The sequence below is a fragment of the Rhinopithecus roxellana genome, chromosome 15 (genome assembly GCF_007565055.1).
Source record: "Rhinopithecus roxellana isolate Shanxi Qingling chromosome 15, ASM756505v1, whole genome shotgun sequence".
NCBI classification, from domain to species: domain Eukaryota; kingdom Metazoa; phylum Chordata; class Mammalia; order Primates; family Cercopithecidae; genus Rhinopithecus; species Rhinopithecus roxellana.
In genome coordinates, this window is record NC_044563.1 from 676,899 (window position 1) to 700,660 (window position 23,762).

The 23,762-nt window shown below is 61.9% G+C and overlaps 1 protein-coding gene across 1 annotated transcript in view; it reads left to right on the plus strand.

Annotated features, from left to right (window-relative positions):
• Positions 1-4,654: 4,654 nt before the first annotated feature.
• MUC2 (mucin 2, oligomeric mucus/gel-forming) overlaps positions 4,655-23,762 on the plus strand; it is a 34,422-nt gene continuing 15,314 nt past the window's right edge. Inside the window, 33 exon segments of the mRNA XM_030917733.1 lie at positions 4,655-4,730; positions 5,411-5,681; positions 6,793-6,907; positions 7,290-7,380; positions 7,461-7,570; positions 7,650-7,860; positions 8,093-8,218; positions 8,693-8,810; positions 8,889-9,027; positions 9,286-9,396; positions 9,486-9,555; positions 9,834-9,971; positions 10,063-10,227; positions 10,699-10,793; positions 10,960-11,086; positions 11,436-11,691; positions 11,926-11,978; positions 12,210-12,310; positions 12,731-12,882; positions 13,221-13,359; positions 13,986-14,096; positions 14,178-14,357; positions 14,499-14,738; positions 15,502-15,658; positions 15,938-16,069; positions 16,761-16,908; positions 18,398-18,441; positions 18,844-19,050; positions 19,860-19,877; positions 20,451-20,996; positions 20,999-21,326; positions 22,404-22,932; positions 23,243-23,681. Of these exon segments, the coding sequence (XP_030773593.1) occupies positions 4,655-4,730; positions 5,411-5,681; positions 6,793-6,907; positions 7,290-7,380; positions 7,461-7,570; positions 7,650-7,860; positions 8,093-8,218; positions 8,693-8,810; positions 8,889-9,027; positions 9,286-9,396; positions 9,486-9,555; positions 9,834-9,971; positions 10,063-10,227; positions 10,699-10,793; positions 10,960-11,086; positions 11,436-11,691; positions 11,926-11,978; positions 12,210-12,310; positions 12,731-12,882; positions 13,221-13,359; positions 13,986-14,096; positions 14,178-14,357; positions 14,499-14,738; positions 15,502-15,658; positions 15,938-16,069; positions 16,761-16,908; positions 18,398-18,441; positions 18,844-19,050; positions 19,860-19,877; positions 20,451-20,996; positions 20,999-21,326; positions 22,404-22,932; positions 23,243-23,681 (5,743 nt within the window).

A 23,762-nucleotide genomic window follows, 5' to 3' on the forward strand; every position in this document is an offset into this window, starting at 1 on the left:
ATCCATTCACTCATCCATCCATCCATCCATCTCATCCCATCCATCCACCTACCCACTGACCCATTCATCCATCCCTCCCTCCCTCCCATCCATCCATCTTTCCATTCACCCATTCATCCATCCATCCACCCATCCATCCATCCATCCACTCACCCACCCATTCATTCATCCTTCCATCCATCCATCTTATCCATCCACCCACTCATTCATCCATCCCTCCCTCCCATTCATCCCTCCCTGACCCATTCATCCATCCCTCCCTCCCATCCATCCATCCCTCCATTCACCCATCCATCCATCCATCCATCCATCCATCCATCCATCCATCCACTCATTTATCCATCCATACATACATCCATCCACCCACCCACCCATCCATCCATCCATCCATCCATCCATCCATCCACCCACCCATCCACTGACCCATGCATCCATCCTTCCCTCCCTCCCTCCTATCCATCCATCCTTTCATTCACCCATTCATCCATCCATCCACTCACCCACCCATTCATCTATCCATCTAACCGTCTCTCTCTCCCTCCCTCCCTCTCCCTGCCTCCATTCATCCACTCATTCACCCAGCCAATCACCCATTCATCCATCCATCCACTCATTTACTCACTCATTTATCCATCCATCCATCCATCCATCCATCCATCCATCCATCCATCTCATCCATCCACCTACCCACTGACCCATTCATCCATCCCTCCCTCCTTCCCATCCATCCATCCTTCCATTCACCCATTCATCCATCCATCCACTCACCCACCCATCCATCCATCCCTCCCTGACCCAGTCATCCATCCCTCCCTGCCATCCATCCACCCCTCCATTTACCCATCCATCCATCCATCCATCCATCCATCCATCCATCCACCCATCCATCCCATTTATCCATCCATCCATCCATCCATCCACCCATTCACTCATCCATCCATCCACCCACCCACCCACCCACCCACCCACTGACCCATTCATCCATCCATCCACCCAACCACCCATTCATCTATCCATCTAACCATTCCTCCCTCCCTCCCTCCCTCCCCTCTCCATTCATCCACTCATTCACCCAGCCAACCACCCATTCATCCATCCATCCACTCATTTACCCACTCATTTATTCATCCATCCATCCATCCATCCATCCATCCATCCATCCATCCATCCATCCCATCCATCTACCTACTGACCCATTCATTCCCCCTTCCTGCCTCCCAACCATCCATCCATCCATCCATCCATCCACCCACCCACCCACCCACCCAGAAGCAAAGTTATTGAGTGCATCTGCTGTGAGGGTGACCATGGGGAACCCACATGGGCTGCTGCCCTTGAGGTATTTGGAGCAGGACAGCCAGAAAGGGTCACACAGTGTGGCCAGGGTGGTGAGGACAGTGTTCAGTAGGAGGATGTGACACCTGGACCAAGTCTTGAGGGGCAAGCACCCCAAGGTGTCTGAACTCCTGAAGCACAGCTATCCACCTGATTGCCCTGGCCCTGGGCTGCCCTTTCCTCAATGGAGCCTGCCCAGTGCCTGCCTGCCCATTGGAGGCCTGGCCTGGTTGAGGCCTCTCTCGATCCCTCACCTGAGAACAAACACCTCTCTATGCTCACTTGCTCACCCTCCACCCCTCACACAGAAGTGGCACCTATATCCTGCCTTTCACCTCTGCAGTCCTTGGGAAGTGACACGCACACCTCTAGGTGTCTCAGAACCTTTGGAGGCCCAGAAAGTGGACGTGCTTGGGGGTCTGAGTCTGCCCTGTCTTTCAAGGCCCTGCACTGATTGCCTCGCCAGGGTCACATTCGAGAAATCCCTTCACAGCAGCATACAGCCCAGTGCCATGCCAAAGACTGGAGCCACAGCCAGACAGGCCGACTCACACAGCCACCGTTTGAGTGACCGGGACAGGTGCAGGGGACACACCTGCTGTCTTCGGCTCCCCCAGCAGCCTAGGGTTCTCTCTTCTCGCCTCCCTCCCCAGCCTCCTCTTCCTCTTCCCCTTCCTCCTCCTCCTTTCCCTTCTCCCTCTTCCTCCGGTGGCTCTGACCCCTGCATGGCTACCCCTCACCGGGCTTCCTGGTGACTCAGGTTTGTGGATACACGGCAGGAGGGCTGTCAATTCAGGTGCTGTGTGACGTCTGTGCTGCCTCCTCCCTACAGTCACTACTGCAAATTCCGTGCAGCCCTTGGCAACAGTGTCTTGTCAGGGTAAACACAGCGGGCGTGGGCGGACTGGGGAGAGGCTTGGGGGACCAGGATGCTGTCTGTGTGGGAGGTCGTACTCCATGCGGCCTCTGGCTCTGAGTCCCAGCCGGGGCCTGAGGCTGGGAGCTGACACGGGGCTGGGGCTGTCGGCTCCTGGCTCGACCGTGTCTGGCCCTCCGTTTGGTGGGTGGTCATTCCCACCACTGCTGTCACGTCCTTGTCACAGAAAGCAGAATCGACAAGCATTTTCCTTGGAGTGGTCAAAGCCCCCACTCTCTCCCTCCACTGGGGCCCCTCGAACCCCATGGGAAAGCCACAGGGTGGCGATAGGTTCCCGGGGCAGTACGGCTGCCCACTCTCCCACTCTACACTTGCTGGAGGCCGACATTTCAGTAACCAGCAATGGGGGCCACATTTGGACTCATACAGGAGAATGGCTGCAGCGCTGCTGACCCGCCCGGCCCCCATCACCTCCACAACCCTGGTAGATGCTGCGAACCTGGCAGTGGGGACCGGCTGAAGCTTGGAGGCAAAGAGGTTGGGGACACTCTCGCTTTGGGGGTGCCGGTGACTCCACAGTCACCCCGGCCTGATGGAGCCCTCACCGTCTTCCCCAGAACAGCTCCCTTTCACCATTAGGCATGGGGTACAGCTCTCTGCGCCCTGCACCATGCAGGGCTGCCTGTGAGCTCAGACAGGGCTCCTACCTGGGACCGTGCCACGGGCCAAGAGGGGTGTTAAGGTCCGACCCCCGAGCCTGGGCACCACCACTGCCTGCCCAGAGGGGACACAGGGTCAGATCCAGGGGACCCACCTCAGGCTTCAGGGCCGCAGGAGCTGTGCTGGGCAGCTTGTGCTCGGCTAGGATTCCTGCAATCCCCCCAGGGCAGGGGGAGCCTGGCCTGGAAAATCTCTGCCCCGAGGCCCCCCTGGAGCATGTCAGGGTCGGGGGGCTGCAGTTGGGGCCATCCTTGGGTTTCCCCAGGGCTCAGTGCCAGTGGGTGGAGGCCCACACCGGGAAGTGAACAATGGTCCCCTCTGGCCTGGCCCAGTTGGCTCCGGTTTCCTAATCCCTGGTCCTCCTGGCCCGGGCCACACACTCAGCTTCCTCCACGTGCCCAGGTCCTAGCAGGGAGTGCAGACCCTGGGGCCTGGTGCTGGCAGGCACCACAGGAGGGCAGGAGGGGTTTTGTCCCAGGCCCCAGGTCCAGGCAGCAGGTCAACCAGGGAAAGAGGCTTGGTGCCTTGGGCCCCGAGTCTCCAAACTGTCAGGGTGAGTCTCCTCCCCACTGCCATCATGCTGCTGGCATGTCCCCCTCTCCTTGGGCCAAAGCTGGGAACTCAACTCAGGGCCCATTTCTATTTTCAGGAGGAGAAAATTGTAGAGAGAGGGGAGGGCCCCCAGACCTCAGTTTACCCACTGGTGACACAGGGGTGCCTGCCTGTGCCCTCCCGGGCTGGGGCAAGCAGTGGTGGGCCCAGTGGTCTTGTGGCTTGGGGTCGGTATGAGTTCTGGTTCTCTAGGCTTTTCCAGACAACTGCTGGGCTCGGTGGGCGAGACCGAGGCTTATCAGAGGCCCAGCCTCGGGGGCAGGGCCCCCATCATAAGTGAGAGGTGGCTCGCGGAGCCTGGGCACGCTATCACCTCCTCAGCTCTCAGCCTCGAGGTCCTCATGTGGTCCCTGGGAGAAGGGGCAGACAGCCACTTCCGGCCACCAGCCAGCTCCCTGTGTGCCTCATTCTGTAACACGTCCCCTGGCTGGGCAGGTGCTCCTGGAGTTCTAATCACATGCAATTCCAGAGAAGGAATTTCTCAGCCTGGGAAAAGGATGGGCTTAGAGGGTGGTTGGGGGCTGGGGCCTCTGACACTGCTCCGTGAGCCTGGCCAAGAGTCCCATGCAAGTCAGTGGCCTCCCTGGACCCCGAGGGATCCCATATCCTCCCTGCCTTCGGGGAGGCCCCTTTCTGGAGTCAGGCCTGGAAACTGCCCCAGAGCTTGGGCCCCAGAAAAGGGTTGGTCCTCCCAGGGTAACATGAGCCTGATCAGGCCTGGGGACCTGCTTAGCGGGGGCCTGGGGGCCCGTGGGGGGCTACGGAGCCTGACTGGACATGCTTCTGGCAGGACGCCCCTCCCCCGGCCACCCTGGGCTGTCCTGCTAGTAGCTGGGCGCGTTCCCTGGGTGTGTGTTGGCACTCAGGCCACAAGGCTATCTTATCCTGAAGAAGGCTGTGTTTACCCAGGGAGCCATAAAGAGATGACCTCTGATAACCTGAATCAATATTTCCCCACTGGGGCTTGGGCCACTGCAGCTGTCTTCTTGATCATCTGGCAAAGGCCACACCCACCCCTTGACCCTCCCCTGCCTTCCTGCCCCCGTGCCAGGACATATAAGGACCAGACCCCTGCCCCCGGGCGCAACCCACACTGCCCTGCCAGCCACCATGGGGCTGCCACTAGCCCCTCTGGCGGCTGTCTGCCTGGCCCTGTCTGTGGCAGGGGGCTCGGAGCTCCAGACAGGTGAGAGAGCAGACACAGGGGTCTGGGGCCTGGCAGAGTGTCCTGGGGGCAGGGCCGGGCGGGCAGGCGAGTGGCATCTGGGAGGAGGAGGTGGTCCCCATGTGCATCCCAGCAGCATGGGTGGCTCTGCTGAGGCTCCTGGCCTGGGTTGGTCCCCTGCAGCCCCCGGCCCTGCTGACTTTTAAGCGGCTGGAAGGATGGGGTTCCCTTGCCATTCCTCTGGGGTTGACTGCCCGATGACAGTGTGGGTCTTGGGGCCAGCACCAGGCGGAAACAGCAGCCCAGGCCTCAGTGAACTGTGTCATTGTCCATAGGGGAGGAAGGGGCGGCCAGGACCCCACCAGAAGGCCCCATTCTCAGGTGGCAGAGACCATTGAAGAGTTGGGGCAGCACAGCCCTTGCTGGGGAGCAGGGTGCCCAGAACCTCCTCTCTTACACCCCGCTGGGCACCCGGCCACACTCCTCACCAGGCCGGGAGTAGAAGCCCTGAGACCGCTGTGGTGGGGTGACCAAAGACCAGCAGAGGGCCTGCGGATAGGAAGGAAGCTTTCCCGGCCAGGGGCCCTGTGCTGGGCTGGAAGCTGCTTCCAGCTGTTTCCACAGGGCCCTCCTCTGGAGGGTAGCCTGGGCAGCCTTCCCCCACCGGGCCACTCACCCCTCATTCACTGCTGTTCCCTCAGAGGGCAGAACCCGAAACCATGGCCACAACGTCTGCAGCACCTGGGGCAACTTCCACTACAAGACCTTCGACGGGGACATTTTCCGCTTCCCCGGCCTCTGCGACTACAACTTCGCCTCCGACTGCCGAGGCTCCTACAAGGAGTTTGCCGTGCACTTAAAGCGGGGCCCGGGCCAGGCTGAGGCCCCCGCTGGGGTCGAGTCCATCCTGCTGACCATCAAGGATGACACCATCTACCTCACCCGCCACCTGGCTGTGCTGAACGGGGCCATGTGAGTGTGGTCGGTGGCACCCCTTCCACATCCTAGCAAAGGGGGCTGACGGTTCCCAAAGGGGTCTTCCTTGTAGCCCTAGGAGACCCCTTCTGCCCTGGCACACAGCTCAGGAGAACAGCCTTGAGGTTTGGGTTCGGGTCACTAATTCGTTCAACAAACACTGATGAGCCCCCACCATTCCCCCCATAGGCAAGGGGTTTCAGTTATCCCTTTGCCTGTGTCCCTGACAGCCCCTCCCCTCAGAGCCCACCAGGCTCGGGACAGCCTTGGCACCCCTGGAGGCTGCCTGTGTCTGGTCCTGTGCATGGAGTGGCCGTGTGCGCCCACCCCAGGCTAGAGTTACAGAAGTTGGTGCAGGGGGGCTGTGGGAGCCCCTTCCCCACTCCCAGCTATTGTTTCCCTATTGTCTCCAGAACAATGAGGCCCTGTAAGTGCATTCCTGTCTAGCGGGTTCCCCACCTGCAGGACCTGCCCCTCTTCTGCCTGGGGATATTCAGTTTCCTGCAAGGGGCTCCAGCACAGGCATGGGCAGGCGGGTAGAGGCCCTCAGGTGTGGCCGGGCGGGTGGGTAGAGGCCCTTGGGGACCGAGGGACAGAGGCTGGGGTGAGTGCCTCTACCTGGCCCAGCAAGGGGCATTGGTAGGCGGTGGTGCAGGGCCTCTGATAGCCTCAGGGGCAGTCTGGTGAGGGTTTGGGACCCCATGGGGTGATGTTCCACCAAGCAGGGGGCCTGGAAGGAGGCTGGGCAGCCTGGCCCTCCCTCCTCTCCCAACCTGGTGCCCTCAGGGCCTCTGAGAGGGGACCCTGCCCAGGACCGTGCCCCGAGGAGGGAATGGAGAGGAGGGCATGCAGGCAGGCGGTGGCTCTGCTGGGGAAGCCCAGCCAGCGGAGATGGACAGGTGCTTTTTGGCCACTGCCCATGTCCCTCCACCCCAGAGGCTGGCCAAGTTGGTGGCCCCAGGGCAGGAGCTGGGCCTGGCAGAGCCACCGCCACCACCCCAGGTGCCCAGCTTCAGTCTCCTTTGGGCGGCGGGGTCCCGGGAGGACAAGCTGGGGCATGGGTGCCTGGGTGGTGGACCCAAGAGTGAACCTGACGTGCCCCCGCCAGGGTCAGCACCCCACACTACAGCCCCGGGCTGCTCATCGAGAAGAGCGACGCCTACACCAAAGTCTACTCCCGCATCGGCCTCACCCTCCTGTGGAACCGGGAGGACGCCCTCATGGTGCTCAGGGTTCCCGGGCTCCTGGGGCTGCTCAGGCCTCTGGGTGGACCCCAAGGGAGGGCAGGGAGGGCAGTGGTCGGACCCCTCACCGAGAGGGCAGGGGTGGGGCAGGGCCTTGGCAGCGCAGGGCGTCGGTGTAGGACTTGGGGGGCAGCAGCAGAAGCCGGCCTGGCCCTGAACCCCCAGGCCTCACCCTCCCCGCAAACACACTCAGCTTCTCAGGGACCTGCCCTTCCAGGCCGCTCCCTGGCTGCTGACCCCAGCCTTCCTGCCCCACCTTTCTGTGGCTCAAACAAGCCTCGAGTCTTGGGGGTTCCTGGCGGCTGCCCTGGAGGCTGTGGGTGGGGCGAGAGGTCAGCTCACCTGCTCCCTCCCCCAACAGCTGGAGCTGGACAGTAAGTTCCAGAACCACACCTGTGGCCTCTGCGGGGACTACAACGGCCTACAGAGCTATTCAGAATTCCTCTCTGACGGTGAGGCCCGGAGGGCTTGGTGGGGGCAGGGTGGGCTGCGGGCCCCCAGGGGCCCCCGCTGAAGGACTGTGCATCCCCAGGCGTGCTCTTCAGTCCCCTGGAGTTCGGGAACATGCAGAAGATCAACCAGCCCGATGTGGTGTGCGAGGACCCCGGGGAGGAAGTGGCCGTCGCATCCTGCTCCGAGCACGTGAGTCCTCTCATTCTGGGGTGGGAGTCCCGGCGGAGCTGGCCTCTGAGCTGCATGACCACCCTGCGTCTGTCCCCAGCGTGCCGAGTGTGAGAGGTTGCTGACCGCCGAAGCCTTCGCGGACTGCCAGGACCTGGTGCCGCTGGAGCCGTATCTGCGCGCCTGCCAGCAGGACCGCTGCCAGTGTCCGGGCGGTGACACCTGCATCTGCAGCACTGTGGCCGAGTTCTCCCGCCAGTGCTCCCACGCCGGCGGCCGGCCCGGGAACTGGAGGACTGCCACGTTCTGCCGTAAGCCCCGGCACCCTGCAGGCAGGGGACCCCATGCTGGTGCTTTCCCCAAGCCCGGTTGGGAGCTGTGTCCGAGCCGGGCACTGGGAGCCAGGGGGGACATTCACCGCACCGGGCACTGGGAGCCGGGGGAACGCTCACTGCGGGCTGAGAGCCCTTCTCGGTGCACTTCGGCGTGGAGCGGCTGCTGTGCCCCAGGCTCACCCTCACCGTGTGGCCTCTGTGGTTCCAGCCAAGACCTGCCCCGGGAACCTGGTGTACCTGGAGAGTGGCTCGCCCTGCATGGACACCTGCTCACACCTGGAGGGGAGCAGCCTGTGCGAGGAGCACCGCATGGACGGCTGTTTCTGCCCGGAAGGTGCGTGTGGAGGAGGGCCCTGCCCTGGCACTGCCCGCTGGACGAGAGGCCTGCAGCTCTGGCCTCGGGTTCTCACCTGCGCTGAGGGGACGGCTCCGCTAGGTGGTGGGCGCAGTGGCAGCACAGAAGTGCTTCTCCTTCCACCTGATACCAGGGGCAGGTCCGAGGAGAAGGGGCCTCGGTGTGAGGCCCTTCCCAAAGGGTGGCTTCAAGGAGGCTGAGAAGGGAGTTGCCTTCCTGGTCATCACCCTGGGGATAGACCTCCCCCTGCCCGGCCCCTGACCCGGAGCCTGGCGGCCTTTGGGAGGAGCTCGATTGTCAGGGGCAGGAAGGTGGCCTGGAGGCTGGGGCCCCATGGCCAGACCCCAACCCAAGGACCAGGGGGGTACCACAGGCGTCGGTGCAGGGGACCAGTGGTGGCTGCAGGTGGGAGGCCTGGCTGGCAGGGTGACGTCGCCTTCCTGGCTGTCCCAGGCACCGTGTATGACGACATCAGGGGCAGCGGCTGCGTTCCCGTGAGCCAGTGCCACTGCAGGCTACAAGGACACCTGTACACACCGGGCCAGGAGATCACCAATGACTGCGAGCAGTGGTGAGTCCTGGGGCCAGGGCTGGGTGCGGCAGAGGCTGGGGCGGCTGAGCCCTGACCCTGTGCCCCGCCACCCAACAGTGTCTGTAACGCTGGCCGCTGGGTGTGCAAAGACCTGCCCTGCCCTGGCACCTGCGCCCTGGAAGGCGGCTCCCATATCACCACCTTCGATGGGAAGACGTACACCTTCCATGGGGACTGCTACTACGTCCTGGCCAAGGTAGGCTGCCCAGGGTCAGGGGTGTGGGGCAGAGCTGGGGCTGGCATCCAGGCCCTTGGCCATCCAGGGGTGGGTGGGCTGGCTGTCCCTGAAGCAGAGGGTGCCCGTGGGCTGTCCTGGGGCAGGTGACCGTGCTTCTGCTCCCTGGCTGGAGGATAAGAAGCGGGCCTTCCTTTCTAAGCCACTGCCGGGTCCTAGGGTGCAGGGTGCGGCCCGTCCCGGCCCTCAGCTGCTGCACTGCCTCTTGCCTCATCACAGGGTGACCACAATGATTCCTACGCTCTCCTGGGCGAGCTGGCCCCCTGCGGCTCCACGGACAAGCAGACCTGCCTGAAGACCGTGGTGCTGCTGGCCGACAAGAAGAAGAATGTGAGTGGTGCCGCCCCCCTCCTTCTGGAGCCCCAGGTCCCCCAGCGGGGGCCCTTCTCAGCCCTGATCAACCTTGGCCTTTCCCGCAGGTGGTCGTCTTCAAGTCTGATGGCAGCGTGCTGCTCAACGAGCTGCAGGTGAACCTGCCCCACGTGACCGGTGAGTTGTGCCCCAGGGAGGGGCCCAGGCCCTTCAAGCTCCGCTGGGCTTGCAGTGATTCGGGCAGTCCAGCCGTCTCAGACCCAGGAGGCTGGGTGGAAAGGTTCCATGGGAGGAGGGTCCCTGCAGCACCTGGCAGGCTCTCTCCTGGGTCCTCTGCTGGAGGGGGCGGTGGGAGGGTGACATCCTCCTGCTGCTCACCTGGGCCAGGCAGGCCCTGGGAGCCCCGCCCCTCACTGTGCCCCTTACCGTGTCCCTCACCGTGCCCCTGCCTGCAGCGAGCTTCTCCATCTTCCGCCCGTCTTCCTACCACATCATCGTGAGCATGGCCAGTGGCCTCCGGCTGCAGGTGCAGCTGGCCCCAATCATGCAACTCTTCCTGACGCTGGACCAGGCCTCCCAGGGGCAGGTGCAGGGTAAGTGGCCCCTACCGGGATTGCCCCAACAAAGGCCCACAGGGGGGCCTGCTAGCCCCAGACCCTTCCCAACCCTGTTCTGGCCCCTCAGGCCTCTGCGGGAACTTCAACGGCCTGGAAAGTGATGACTTCAAGACGGCCAGTGGGCTGGTGGAGGCCACAGGGGCCGGCTTCGCCAACACCTGGAAGGCACAGTCAAGCTGCCATGACAAGCTGGACTGGCTGGACGATCCCTGCTCCCTGAACATCGAGAGTGGTGAGGCTCGGCAACATGGGCGCCCCCACCCAGCCTGCCTGGGGTCCCGGCCCATGGTCTGGAAGGGCAGATGGGGCTCCCAGCAGGACACATGGGTGGTGAGGGGCAGAAGTTAGGTGGCTCTCCTCCAGGGGCAGCCCAGCACCAGCTGCTTCCTGCTGTGGCTAGTTTATGGCGGCCATGGTGGCAGCCTGCCAGGTGACCCGGAAGAGGGCCTGGCCTGGTCCCTACCTGCCCCATCACATCCGGGATGCTGGGCCCTTGAGGGTGAGAGATGGGAGGTGGTGGGTGCCCTGCAGGGGTCTCTATCCAGCCTGGAGCTGCCTGGAAATTTGACTCAGTGGGAGGAAGGGGCCTGGGCATGGGTGCACAGAAGGAACCATATCTGGGGCCTAGGCAGCCGGGCAGCAGGGCCCAGGGCATCTCAGGGGGGTCCCAGGCCCCGCTGAAGTTCTGACCCCCACTCCCCAGCCAACTACGCCGAGCACTGGTGCTCCCTCCTGAAGAAGGCAGAGACCCCCTTTGGCAGGTGCCACTCGGTCGTGGACCCCGCTGAGTATTACAAGGTGGGTGGGACTCACACCCCCAGGCCCCCATGCCACCTGTGAGGTGGACTCAGGGCACCCGGCCAGGCCCACTGGTTGCTGTGTGCGTGTGAGCTTGCGTCTGTGAGCGCCGGGCCATGCTCTGCCTCCCTGCCTCACTGCCCGCCCACCTTGCTCTGTCGCCCAGAGGTGCAAATATGACACATGCAACTGCCAGAACAACGAGGACTGCCTGTGCGCCGCCCTGTCCTCCTACGCGCGCGCCTGTGCTGCCAAGGGGGTCATGCTGTGGGGCTGGCGGGACCGTGTCTGCAGTGAGTGCCGTCCCTGTGGGCTGACTCCTGGGGATGGGGTCCAGGCTTTGAGCTCCTGGGACGGGGCTGGGGGCCATGAGCATGGGTGGTCCAGGGAGGGGAGTCGGCCCCCTGCAGCCACGGACCAGGCTCCAGCTTCATCGGCCAGTGGTAGTGGGAAACCAGCTCCTCCTACAGCAAGGGGCGGCCACATAGCAGGGGTGGAACCTGGGGCCGGCCTGGAGCTGTGGAGGCCCAGTGTGGAAGTGGGTCCCAGAGTGTGCACTCCCTGGTCCCCTGGCCGCCCTGGGGATGGGAGCTGGGCGTCTGGCTCCTCCCGCCCCTCACGCCACCCCATGGTCCTCTGCAGACAAGGATGTGGGCTCCTGCCCCAACTCGCAGGTCTTCCTGTACAACCTGACTAGCTGCCAGCAGACCTGCCATTCCCTCTCTGAGGCCGACAGCCACTGTCTTGAGGGCTTTGCGCCTGTGGACGGCTGCGGCTGCCCTGACCACACCTTCCTGGACGAGAAGGGCCGCTGCGTGCCCCTGGCCAAGTGCTCCTGCTACCACCGCGGCCTCTACCTGGAGGCGGGGGACGTGGTCGTCAGGCAGGAAGAACGATGGTGGGTACCTGCTTGGGTGTCACGGTGTGGCGTGGGGGCGGGGGAGCTCCTTCTGAACCTGCCCCAAGCGGAGACCTGGGAGACTCTACCTGGGGAAGCTGAGACACCCAAGACTGAGGGGTGCCTGGGGTGGGGGGCGCTGACAGTCACCAGGCTCACATGTGTCCTGGGGAAGCTGCGGGCTGTCTGTGGCCGTCTTGCATGGGCCCCACTCATCCCCGGCCTTTTCCACAGTGTGTGCCGGGACGGGAGGCTGCACTGTAGGCAGATACATCTGATCAGCCAGAGTAAGTGGCACTGCCCCGGCCACCCCTCCCTGCCTGCCCGGCCACCCTCCCTGGCCACCTCTCCCCGCCTGCCCTGGCCACCTCTCCCCGGCCACCCCTCCCCGCCTGCCCCGGCCACCTCTCCCTGGCCACCCCTCCCCGCCTGCCCTGGCCACCCTCCCTGACCAGCCCTCCCCGGCCTGCCTGAGACCCCCCAGTTTCAGCTGGAGCTGTGGCCCCTCTGTCCCATAGGCTGCACGGCCCCGAAGATCCATGTGGACTGCAGCAACCTGACCGCACTGGCCATCTCGAAGCCCCGAGCCCTCAGCTGCCAGACGCTGGCCGCCGGCTATGTGCGTGCTGGGGGTGCTGCTGTGGGCGGGCAGGGATTCCTGGCTGACTGAGCCCGGCTCCTGTACTGTGCCCCCTGCCAGGGTCTGGGTGCTGAGTCCTGAGGACACAGGACCTGTTGATGCTGTCCCTGTCCCTGGGAGGGAAGTGGCAGCCTGTGAACCACTAGGGCACAGGGGCCAGTGTAGGGCCCTCAGCCAGCAGCCCTTACCAGTCTCCCTGCCCAGTGGCGGGCCTGAGGGGAGGGAGGCCTGAGCCCAGGCTAGAGGGAGTGGTGGGAGGTATGGGATGTGACAGAGACTGCATGGTCAGGCCTTTCCTGGCTGCGTATCCAATCCTGATGGGCTACAGGTGGGCTGCAGGGAGGGCAGTGCAGGGAGGGCTGCAGCCTCACCTGTCCACCCCTCTCTGGCTATTTCCAGTACCACACAGAGTGTGTCAGTGGCTGTGTGTGCCCCGATGGGCTGATGGACGACGGCCGGGGCGGCTGTGTGGAGGAGAAGGAATGCCCTTGCTTCCATAACAAGGACCTATATTCCCCCGGGGCCAAGATCAAGGTGGACTGCAATACCTGGTAAGCTGGCCCGGCCTGTCCTGGCTACCTTCCAGGCCCCACGTGCTCTGCAGGGGTGGCCACTGGAGAGCGGGCCAAGGGGCAGGTGCCTCTCCTGAGGGGGTCCGCCTGGGTCTTGCGAGATCCTGTGGCAGCCCCTGTCCCACGGGCAGGGTGGTCTCTCATGTCAGCCGCTGGTCTTGAAGCCATGGGGGAAGGGACATTTGGAGCCACTTTTGGGGCCTGCAGGTGTTCTGTGTGGGAGACACAGGGAGCTGTCTGCACGGTGTCCAGGGTCTTCTCCAGGCACCCATGAGCGGGTCCTGGGTCCCTTCAGGCTCCTCTCCTGTCCTCCTCAGCACCTGCCAGAGGGGACGCTGGGTGTGCACCCAGGCTTTGTGCCACGGCACCTGCTCCATTTACGGAAGTGGCCACTACATCACCTTTGACGGGAAGTACTATGACTTTGACGGACACTGCTCCTATGTGGCTGTGCAGGTGCGGTCACGGGCACTGCCTGGCTGGGCTGCTTGTGGTCAGGGACCCTCTGCCTGCCCCGAGCCCAGTGCTCAGCTCCCTGAGAAACCCTGAGACTTGGGAAGGCCGGCCTTTCCTCAGCCCCAGACCCACACCTGCACCTGCAGGAGGATTCGGTCTTCTAGCCAGGGCTGGGTGGGGGTGGTAAAACCCCTCTGCACTGCCCAGTTCTGTGGTTCTCCTCTGGGTCCTCCCTCCTCTGGGTCCTCCTCTGGGTCCTCCTCTGTGGTCTTCCTCCGGGTCCTCCTCTGGGTCATCCCTCCTCTGGGTCCTCCTCTGGGTGCACAGGGCGGGTGGGGTTGACCACCCAGCCATGGGGACTGAGGGCACCTGTATGGGGAGCTGAGTAAGGGCCAGGGCTAGGCCGCTGCCCATGAGGCTCTCCAGATCCAAATCCCACAGCCCTTTGAGGCACTGTGATCCCCAGGGACAGGGTATGGGCCTGCAGCTGGGTCAGGTCCTCGGATGGGCAGGGCCAGGGCCTGGTTTGTCTGCTCAGTGGCTGTGGCCCCGCCAACTGGGGCGGGTGTGCCCTGGGACACCTGGGGCCCAGCTGTCCTGGCTGACCTTGCCCTCCTGGCCCCCAGGACTACTGCGGCCAGAACTCCTCACTGGGCTCATTCAGCATCATCACTGAGAACGTCCCCTGTGGCACGACGGGCGTCACCTGCTCCAAGGCCATCAAGATCTTCATTGGGGTGAGTGCTGCTGGCCCCGGGAATGTATGAGCCCTGCGGGACCCTCAGACCAGCCAGTGACTGGGCCTTTCCTCTGGGCAGAGGACGGAGCTGAAGTTGGAAGACAAGCACCGTGTGGTGATTCAGCGTGATGAGGGTCACCATGTGGCCTACACCACCCGGGAAGTGGGCCAGTACCTGGTGGTGGAGTCCAGCACGGGCATCATCGTCATCTGGGACAAGAGGACCACCGTGTTCATCAAGCTGGCTCCCTCCTACAAGGTGGGCTACCTCCCTGCCTGCCCTGCCCTTTCCTGTCCTCTGCTGGCCAGCCCCCCACCCCCTGCCCTGGTGTTTGCGGGACAAGCCCCCGCCCTCCCTCCAGCCCCTTTTAGGAACCCCCGGGGTGCTTGTCTCTTGCAGGGCACAGTGTGTGGCCTGTGCGGGAACTTTGATGACCGCTCCAACAATGACTTCACCACACGGGACCACATGGTGGTGAGCAGCGGGCTGGACTTTGGGAACAGCTGGAAGGAGGCCTCCACCTGCCCGGACGTGAGCACCAACCCCGAGCCCTGCAGCCTGAACCCGCACCGCCGCTCCTGGGCCGAGAAGCAGTGCAGCATCCTCAAAAGCGATGTGTTCAGCATCTGCCATGGCAAGGTGGGCTGGCCAGGCCACGGCGGGACAACTAGGCAGACCAGGGCTGTAGGTGGGCGGTGACTATGGGCGGGGCCTTGGGCGGGGCTAACTAGGCAGAGCAGGGCTGCAGGTGGGTTGCAGCTGTGGGTGGGGCTGACTAGGCATTGCGGGGCTATGGGCTGACTGTGGATGTGGTTAGGGTGCCGTAGAGCACGCTAATGATCAGGGCGTGGCCACAGCAGGGTGAGGTCTTGGGCGCTCTTGGGGCTGGGGTCTTCTCCACACGCTCCTCCACACCTTCAGGAGTCGCCCTGCTGCATCACCACACTAGCACTTGTCCTCCAGCTTTGGCTCTGGCTGCTGCATCCTTTGGTCACGTGACCATATAATCAGCCTCCCCTCTGAGACCCTGGGCTGGACCCCCAGCCTCCCTCTGCCTCCCCAGGCTCAGATATTCACCTGGAGGGAGAAAGGACATGTGCCCCCCATGCTCGCACATCCCCAGCTACAGGCAGCTGGGGAGGATGGGTTCTAGGATGGCCATGTTACAGCTGAGGATGCAGAGGGGCTGGGTGATGGGTCTGCACAGCCACAGCAGGACAGGCAGTCTCTGGACCCTCTCCCCAAGGTTGGCCCTGCTGGGGCCCTGGCTGGCTGGTGCTGGGTGACGTGCCCTGTCCCAGGAGCAGGGCTGGCCTCTGGGTCCTGAGCTCCAGGGCACCGGGGGAGTCCTGGCCCCATGAAGGCAGCACGGGCCCAGGACAGACCAGGGTGTTCTTCCCAGGTGGACCCCAAGCCCTTCTACGAGGCCTGCGTGCACGACTCGTGCTCCTGTGACACGGGTGGGGACTGTGAGTGCTTCTGCTCTGCCGTGGCCTCCTATGCCCAGGAGTGTACCAAAGAGGGGGCCTGCGTGTTCTGGAGGACGCCAGACCTGTGCCGTAAGAGCCCGCCCGAACTGGACCCAGGGCCAGGAGGGGGATTGGAGGTGCTGTATTGCGGGCCGGGGCGGCACTCCTTGCCCATCCAGGTGATGGGTGTGCATCATCCACCCTTTCTCCGACTTCTCCAGTGTCCTTCTTTGGGGCCCTATGGGACCTGGGTTGGCAGAGCAAGCTTGATACGTCTGCGCCCCAGCCCCCCACCCCAGATTCACCCTCACCCCGGCCCACGCCTGAGCGAGCCCCCCTGCGTCTGACCCTGGCCCTGTCTCCCCCAAGCCATATTCTGTGACTACTACAACCCTCCACATGAGTGTGAGTGGCACTATGAGCCGTGTGGGAACCGGAGCTTCGAGACCTGCAGGACCATCAACGGCATCCACTCCAACATCTCCGTGTCCTACCTGGAGGGTGAGCAGGGTGGGGCGGGCCTCCGCAGGGGTGACGGCTGAGGGGCCTGGAGGGTGAGCCGGGCGGCACTCGGGAGAGGCAACAGCCCACTGGCCTGGAGGGTGAGCCAGGTGGCCCTCGGGGGAGGCGACAGCCAATGGGCCTGGCTGTGTGGGGCTGAAGGCTGATGTTGTCTGGAGACTCATGGGGACACCCGGAGGGAGGCCTGACCCTCAGGGCACCCACACCCCAGGGTGGCCAGGCTCCCTGTGCTGCAGGGTCAGGAGGGAAGCAGGCTGGCATGGAAACTGGGAGTGGCAGGGGTGGGAGGTGCTGAGGTTTGTACAGAGCAGGGCGGGTTGGGGAGCATTTCAGACAGGTCGGGGAGGCCCCTGCTGGGTGCTGGCGTCTGAGCTGAGAACCAGTGACGTGAAGGAGGGACTGGTAGGAAGTTTGGGAGGGAGTATCCCGCCATGGGAGAGAAACATGGGTCTTGGGACTCAGGGCTGCTCAGGGGCCTGATGAGACTGCGCAGGGCTCCTCAGCAGGGCATGGTTCAGAGCCCAGTGGGGTGGGGAGATCCAGGCCCTGCCTTTCCAATCCCTGGCATTCCCAGAGGGGCATCCTCTGGAGAAGGGCCTGCCAGGGTAGGGATGGTGGGTGGGGTGTGGTGGATTGCGGTGGTCCCAACCCCATGCCCTGTGTCCACCAGGCTGCTATCCCCGGTGCCCCAAGGACAGGCCCATCTATGACGAGGACCTGAAGAAGTGTGTCACTGCAGACAAGTGTGGCTGCTACATCGAGGACACCCACTACCCACCTGGAGCATTGGTTCCCACCGAGGAGATCTGCAAGTCTTGGTACCTAAGCCCACGTGGCAGGGGACCTGGGGGAGCTGCACATATGGGCACATGAGTACACACACACGTGTGAGCACACAGTGCACACAATACACGGACACAACCATTCCACTTGGGTGCACATGCACACAAATGCACACAGCATACCACATGCACACAGTCGCACGCACAATGCACACATGCACACAAATGCACACAGCATACCACATGCACACAGTCGCACGCACAATGCACACATGCACACGTGAATGGACGCTGACACACAGGCACAACACAGTCACACATGCACACATGTACACATGTCTAGACACAGATACCCAGGCACACAGTCACACAGTCACACATGTACACATGCATGGACACAGACTTGCAGGCACATAGTCACAAGTACACACATGCACACATGCACAGACACACGCAGGCACACAGTCACATTTGCACACAGTGCACACATGTACACATGCCTGGAAACAGATACCCAGGTACAGTCACACATGAGTACACAGAGTCATACATGAACACATGCACACACACATACACTCAGTCACGCCATGCACACACGTACACACAGTCACACATGCACATATGCTTGGACACATACAGGCACACAGTCCATGTACACATGCACACATGCACAGACACACAAGCACACACAGTCACACTTGCACACAGTGCACACATGCATGGACACTGACACGCAGGCACAGTCACACATGCACACATGCACACATGCACTCACAGTCACACATGCACACGCTCACATGCATGGACAGTGACACAGGCACACACAGTCACACATGCACACATGCTCACATGCATGGACAGTGACACAGGCACACAGTCACACATGCACACATGCTCACATGCATGGACAGTGACACACAGGCACTCACAGTCACACATGCACACATGCGCACATGCATGGACAGTGACACACAGGCACACACAGTCACACGTGCACACATGCCTAGACACAGATACCCAGGCAGCACTCATGGTTACACAGTCACACATGCACGCGTGCATCGACGCAGACACGCAAGCACACACGGTCACACGGTCATACAAAGCACCACATGCACACAGTGCACACATGCACACATGCACACATGCAAAGATACAGACACCCAGGCGCATACTCAGTTACATAGTCACTCACGTACACATGCATGGACACAGACACACAGGCACACATAGTCACGCAGTCATGCACGCACACAGGAGCAGGCCACAGAGGCACCAGTCCCTCACTGGGGTGGGGGGTCTTCTGTTCTCATACCGTCCTCTGGGCCTGGCTTTTTCCTTCCTCTCCTCACGCCTGCTCTGTTCCCACAGTTAGAACCCAATGGGGGGGCTCTTCCAGAGCTGGCTTTGGGGCAGTGCCTGGGGGCTTTGGGCTCGGTACTAGCCACATGGGAAGCTGGGGGTCTGAGCAGGGTGGGCGCAGCATAAGTGGAGTGGGACTTGTAGCCATGTGCTTGCTTTGCAGTGTGTGCACCAACTCCTCCCAAGTCATCTGCAGGCCAGAGGAAGGTGAGTTGCCCTCTGCTGCCAGCCCTGTGGTGGCCGGGCCCATCCTGGGGAAGCCTGTGGGGCCTTGGATGGGTGGGGGGTGCTGCTCCCCTCCTGGGCTCTACCCTTTGGTCCCCCCGAGCTCAGACCCACCTCCGATGTGTATCAGCCCCGGGGGGTTGCCGTGACGCATGTTGTTTCTTCTCCTGGGGTGCCGGTCTCCTGTGGGGAATTTCCATCACCCTCTCCCCCGATCCAGCTTCTGCATTCTGGCGAGATTCCCGTTATTCAAAGAGAGGGGCTCCGGGACGGGTGCAGTCTCACTGGAGCATTTGTTGGCTGCTTGTGGGGGCTCAGGCACACCTGGCCTTCCCCCTACCTTGCTCCCGATGAGGTGATTCTTGCCCTCACCCTCACCCCTAGGAAAGATTCTCAACCAGACCCAGGATGGCGCCTTCTGCTACCAGGAGCTCTGTGGCCCCAATGGGACGGTGGAACAGCACTTCTACATCTGTCCCACTGTGCCACTCTCGTCCACCCTGACTACCTCCACCACCGTCCCCCTCTCCACCACCCCCACCACCTTCACCACCACCACCACCACCACCACCACGCTGACCTCCAGCACAGGTAAGGCCCCCGGTTTCCCCCGTGCTTCCTCAGGCTCTCACCTTCCCCTGCATCCAGCATCCAGCACACAGGGCTCTTTCAGGGGCAGGCCCCGGCCCGGTGCAGCCAGGCTCTGGCCTCTGCACACCAGCTGCAGAGTGAGGTGACAGTGACATTCCTCTGCACTGAGGTGTGAGGGGCGTGCCCTGGCTCCCCTGCCCTGGTGCATTCAGACGGCAGCAGACTGACCACATCCCCAAGCCCAGACCAGAGTGGAGGGTCATCTGGGGAGATTTCTGAAAACCAGCAGGAAACTATCCCTAAGGGTTAGAGAAATTTCCTTACGTTCGCATGTGTTTGTTCTGGTTGAAATCCTAGCTACCACCGAACAAGCCACCAGGGGTATGATAGCCACAACAAAATAAACTTTTAAAAAGTAAGACAAGATTTTGGCCGGGCGCGGTGGCTCAAGCCTGTAATCCCAGCACTTTGGGAGGCTGAGACGGGCGGATCACGAGGTCAGGAGATCGAGACCATCCTGGCGAACACGGTGAAACCCCGTCTCTACTAAAAAATACAAAAAACTAGCCGGGCGAGGTGGCGGGTACCTGTAGCCGGGCTACTCGGGAGGCTGAGGCAGGAGAATGGCGTAAACCCGGGAAGTGGAGCTTGCAGTGAGCTGAGATCCGGCCACTGCATTCCAGCCCGGGCGACAGAGCGAGACTCCGTCTCAAAAAAAAAAAAAAAAAAAAAAAAAAAAAAGTAAGACAAGATTTTAAAAGATCTTGAACTATATAATGATATCCTCTTTTTTTCCTGCTTTATTGCAGTTTTATCAACAACGCCGTGTAAATGACGGTGATGATATTCACGATGAAAAGTGGGGTGGGAGGAGTGAAGTCTCATAAAATCACCTGCAGGATGCTTCCTTCAGGGCCCAGATGGGAGGCTGGCAGGGCAGGACTCCCCTGCTTATGGACCAAAGATAGGTGTATTTTGGTGACTTCATGGTTTGCTGAGGCCAGGGCCTCAAGTGAGACCTGATTGGCTGTCGGTGACAATCTTGCTGGTTAAGAGTGGAGACGAAGCCCCTTCCGGCACACTTCTTTATTGGAATGGGCAGCTCTCTTGTTACTGATTCTTTGAAAAAAGTATTGAAAATAGCTGAGGAAAGGGTCCTTCACACCCTGGGTAGCCCTGTCTCTTTGGGCTTAGGTTTTCACTGGCAAAATGAGGATGGAAGTGGTGTCCAGCCCTGAGCTCTCTGACCCTGCACTCTGGTTTTTTGGCAATGACAGGGAAAAGAGAGATTGCATCTGGGGCACGGTCATGGAGGCCCCTGGGTTCTCTGAATCCTGGTGGCCTCCTGGAGGTGCCCCTCCCCAGGTGCAAGTGACAAGAGCTGGGTTTTGCTTCCCTAGAGACGTGCTGCTTCTGGTCTGACTGGATCAACGAGGACCACCCCAGCAGTGGCAGCGACGGCGGCGACCGAGAGACATTTGATGGGGTCTGCAGGGCCCCTGAGGACATCGAGTGCAGGTCGGTCAAGGATCCTCACCTCAGCTTGGAGGAGGTAGGCCAGAAGGTGCAGTGTGACGTCTCTGTTGGGTTCATTTGCAAGAATGAAGACCAGTTTGAAAATGGACCATTTGGACTGTGTTACGACTACATGATACGTGTCCATTGTTGCCTGCCCACGGCTTGTACCACCACCGCTCCACCAACCACCACTCCCAGCCCCCCAACAACCACCACAACCACCCCTCCACCAACCACACTCAGCCCCCAACAACCACCCAACAAACAAAACCACTTCAGCCCCCCCAACCACCCAAACTCCCGCCTACACACCAACCACAACCACCCACCACCAACTTATCCCACCACCACTCACCCTCCAACACACCACGGCCACCCCTCCACAACCACCCCTCTAGCCCCCAACACCACCACAACCACCCCTCCACCACCACCCCTCTACCCCCCACAACCACCACCCACCCTCCCCAACAACCACTCCCACCTCCAACAACCACCACAACCACCCCTCCCAGCCCTACAACAACCACCACGGCCACCCCTCCACCAACCACCACTCCCAGCCCTCCAACAACCACCACAACCACCCCTCTACCAACCACCACTCCCAGCCCTTCAACAACCACCACTCCCAGCCCCCCAACAACCACCACAACCACCCCTCCACCAACCACCACTCCCAGCCCTCCAACAACCACCACAACCACCCCTCCCAGCCCTCCACAACCACCACAACCACCCCTCCACCAACCACCACGGCCACCCCTCCACCAACCACCACCCTATCCCTCCAACAACCACGCCCGCCCTCCAACCACCACACCACCAACCACCCCTCCACCACCACCACTCCTAGCCGTCCAATAACCACCACAACCACCACTCCCAGCCCTCCACCAACCACCACAACCACCCCTCCAGCAACCACCACTCCCCCCCCAACACCACCACAACCACCCCTCCACCAAAACCACTCCCAGCCCCTCCAACAACCTACCACAAACCACCCCTCCCAGCCCTCCAACAACCACCACAGCCCCATCCCCCTACCACCAACCCCCACTCCTATCCGTTCCAACAACCTACTCACAGCCCTCCACCAATCACCACAATCACTCAACCCTCCACTAACCACTCACTATCCTCCAGCCCTTCCACAACCACCACAACCACCACTACCCAGCCCTCCAACAACCAACCACCATGTCCACCCCCCACCAACCCACCACTCCTATCCCTCCAACATACCACCTCCCAGCCCCCAACAACCATCACAACCACCCCGTCCACCAACCACCACTACCAGGCCCTCCAACAACCCACCACAACCCCCACTCCTCCACAGCCTCCAACAACCACCTAACAATCACCCCTCACCCAACAACCACTCCACCAACCACACACTCCCAGCCCTCCAGCACCACCAACCGCACCACAATCACCCCCTCCACCAACCAACGACTCCACACACCACCACTCCCAGCCCTCCAACAACCACCACAACCACCCCTCCACCAACCACCACTACCAGCCCTCCAACAACCACCACAACCACCACTCCCAGCCCTCCAACAACCACCACAATCACCCCTCCACCAACCACCACTCCACCAACCACCACTCCCAGCCCTCCAACAACCACCACAATCGCCCCTCCACCAACCACGCCTCCACCAACACCACCCCTCCCAGCCCCTCCAACAACCACCACAATCACCCCTCCACCCCACCACTCCACCAACCACCACTCCCAGCCCTCCAACAACCACCACAACCACCACTCCCAGCCCTCCACCAACCACCACAACCACCCCTCCACCAACCACCCCTCCCAGCCCTCCAACAACCACCACAACCACCACTCCCCCCAACAACCACCACGGCCACCCCTCCACCAACCACCACTCCTATCCCTCCAACAACCACTCCCAGCCCCCCAACAACCACCACAACCACCCCTCCACCAACCACCACTACCAGCCCTCCAACAACCACCACAACCACCCCTCCACCAACCACCACTCCCACCCCTCCAACAACCACCACAACTACCACTCCCAGCCCTCCAACAACCACCACAACCACGCCTCCACCAACCACCCCTCCCAGCCCTCCAACAACCACCCCACCATCACCCTCCACCACCACCCCACTCCACCAACCACCACTCCCAGCCCTCCAACAACCACCACAACCCACCACTCCCAGCCCTCCACCAACCACCACAACCACCCCCACCAACCACCCCCCCAGCCCCCAACAACCACCACCTCCCCCTCCACCAACCACCACTCCAACCAGCCCCACCTCCCAGCCCTCCAACAACCACCACAACCACACTCCCAGCCCTACAACAACCACCACGTCCACCCCTCCACCAACCAACCACCCTATCCCTCCAACCACCCTCCCTCCCCCCAACAACCACCACAACCACCCCTCCACCAACCACCACTACCAGCCCTCCACCAACCACCACAACCACCCCTCCACCAACCACCCCTCCCAGCCCTCCAACAACCACCACAATCACCCCTCCACCAACCACCACTCCACCAACCACCACTCCCAGCCCTCCAACAACCACCACAACCACCACTCCCAGCCCTCCAACAACCACCACGGCCACCCCTCCACCAACCACCACTCCTAACCCACCAACCACCACTCCCAGCCCTCCAACAACCACCACAACCACCACTCCCAGCCCTCCAACAACCACCACGGCCACCCCTCCACCAAACACCACTCCTATCCCTCCAACAACCACTCCCAGCCCTCCAACAACCACCACAACCACCACTCCCAGCCCTCCAACAACCACCACGGCCACCCCTCCACCAACCACCACTCCTATCCCTCCAACAACCACTCCCAGCCCTCCAACAACCACCACAACCACCCCTCCACTAACCACCACTCCCAGCCCTCCAATAACCACAACCACCCCTTCACCAACTACCACTCCCAGCCCTCCAACAACCACCACTCCCAGCCCTCTACCAACCACCACTCCCATCCCTCCAACAACTACTACTCTCCCTCCATCAAAAACTACTTCTGCATTTTCAACATTCTCAACGACAACCCCTACTACCCCTACTACCCCATGCGTGCCTGTCTGCAATTGGACTGGCTGGCTGGATTCTGGAAAACCTGACTTTAACAAACCAGGTGGAGATACGGAATTGATT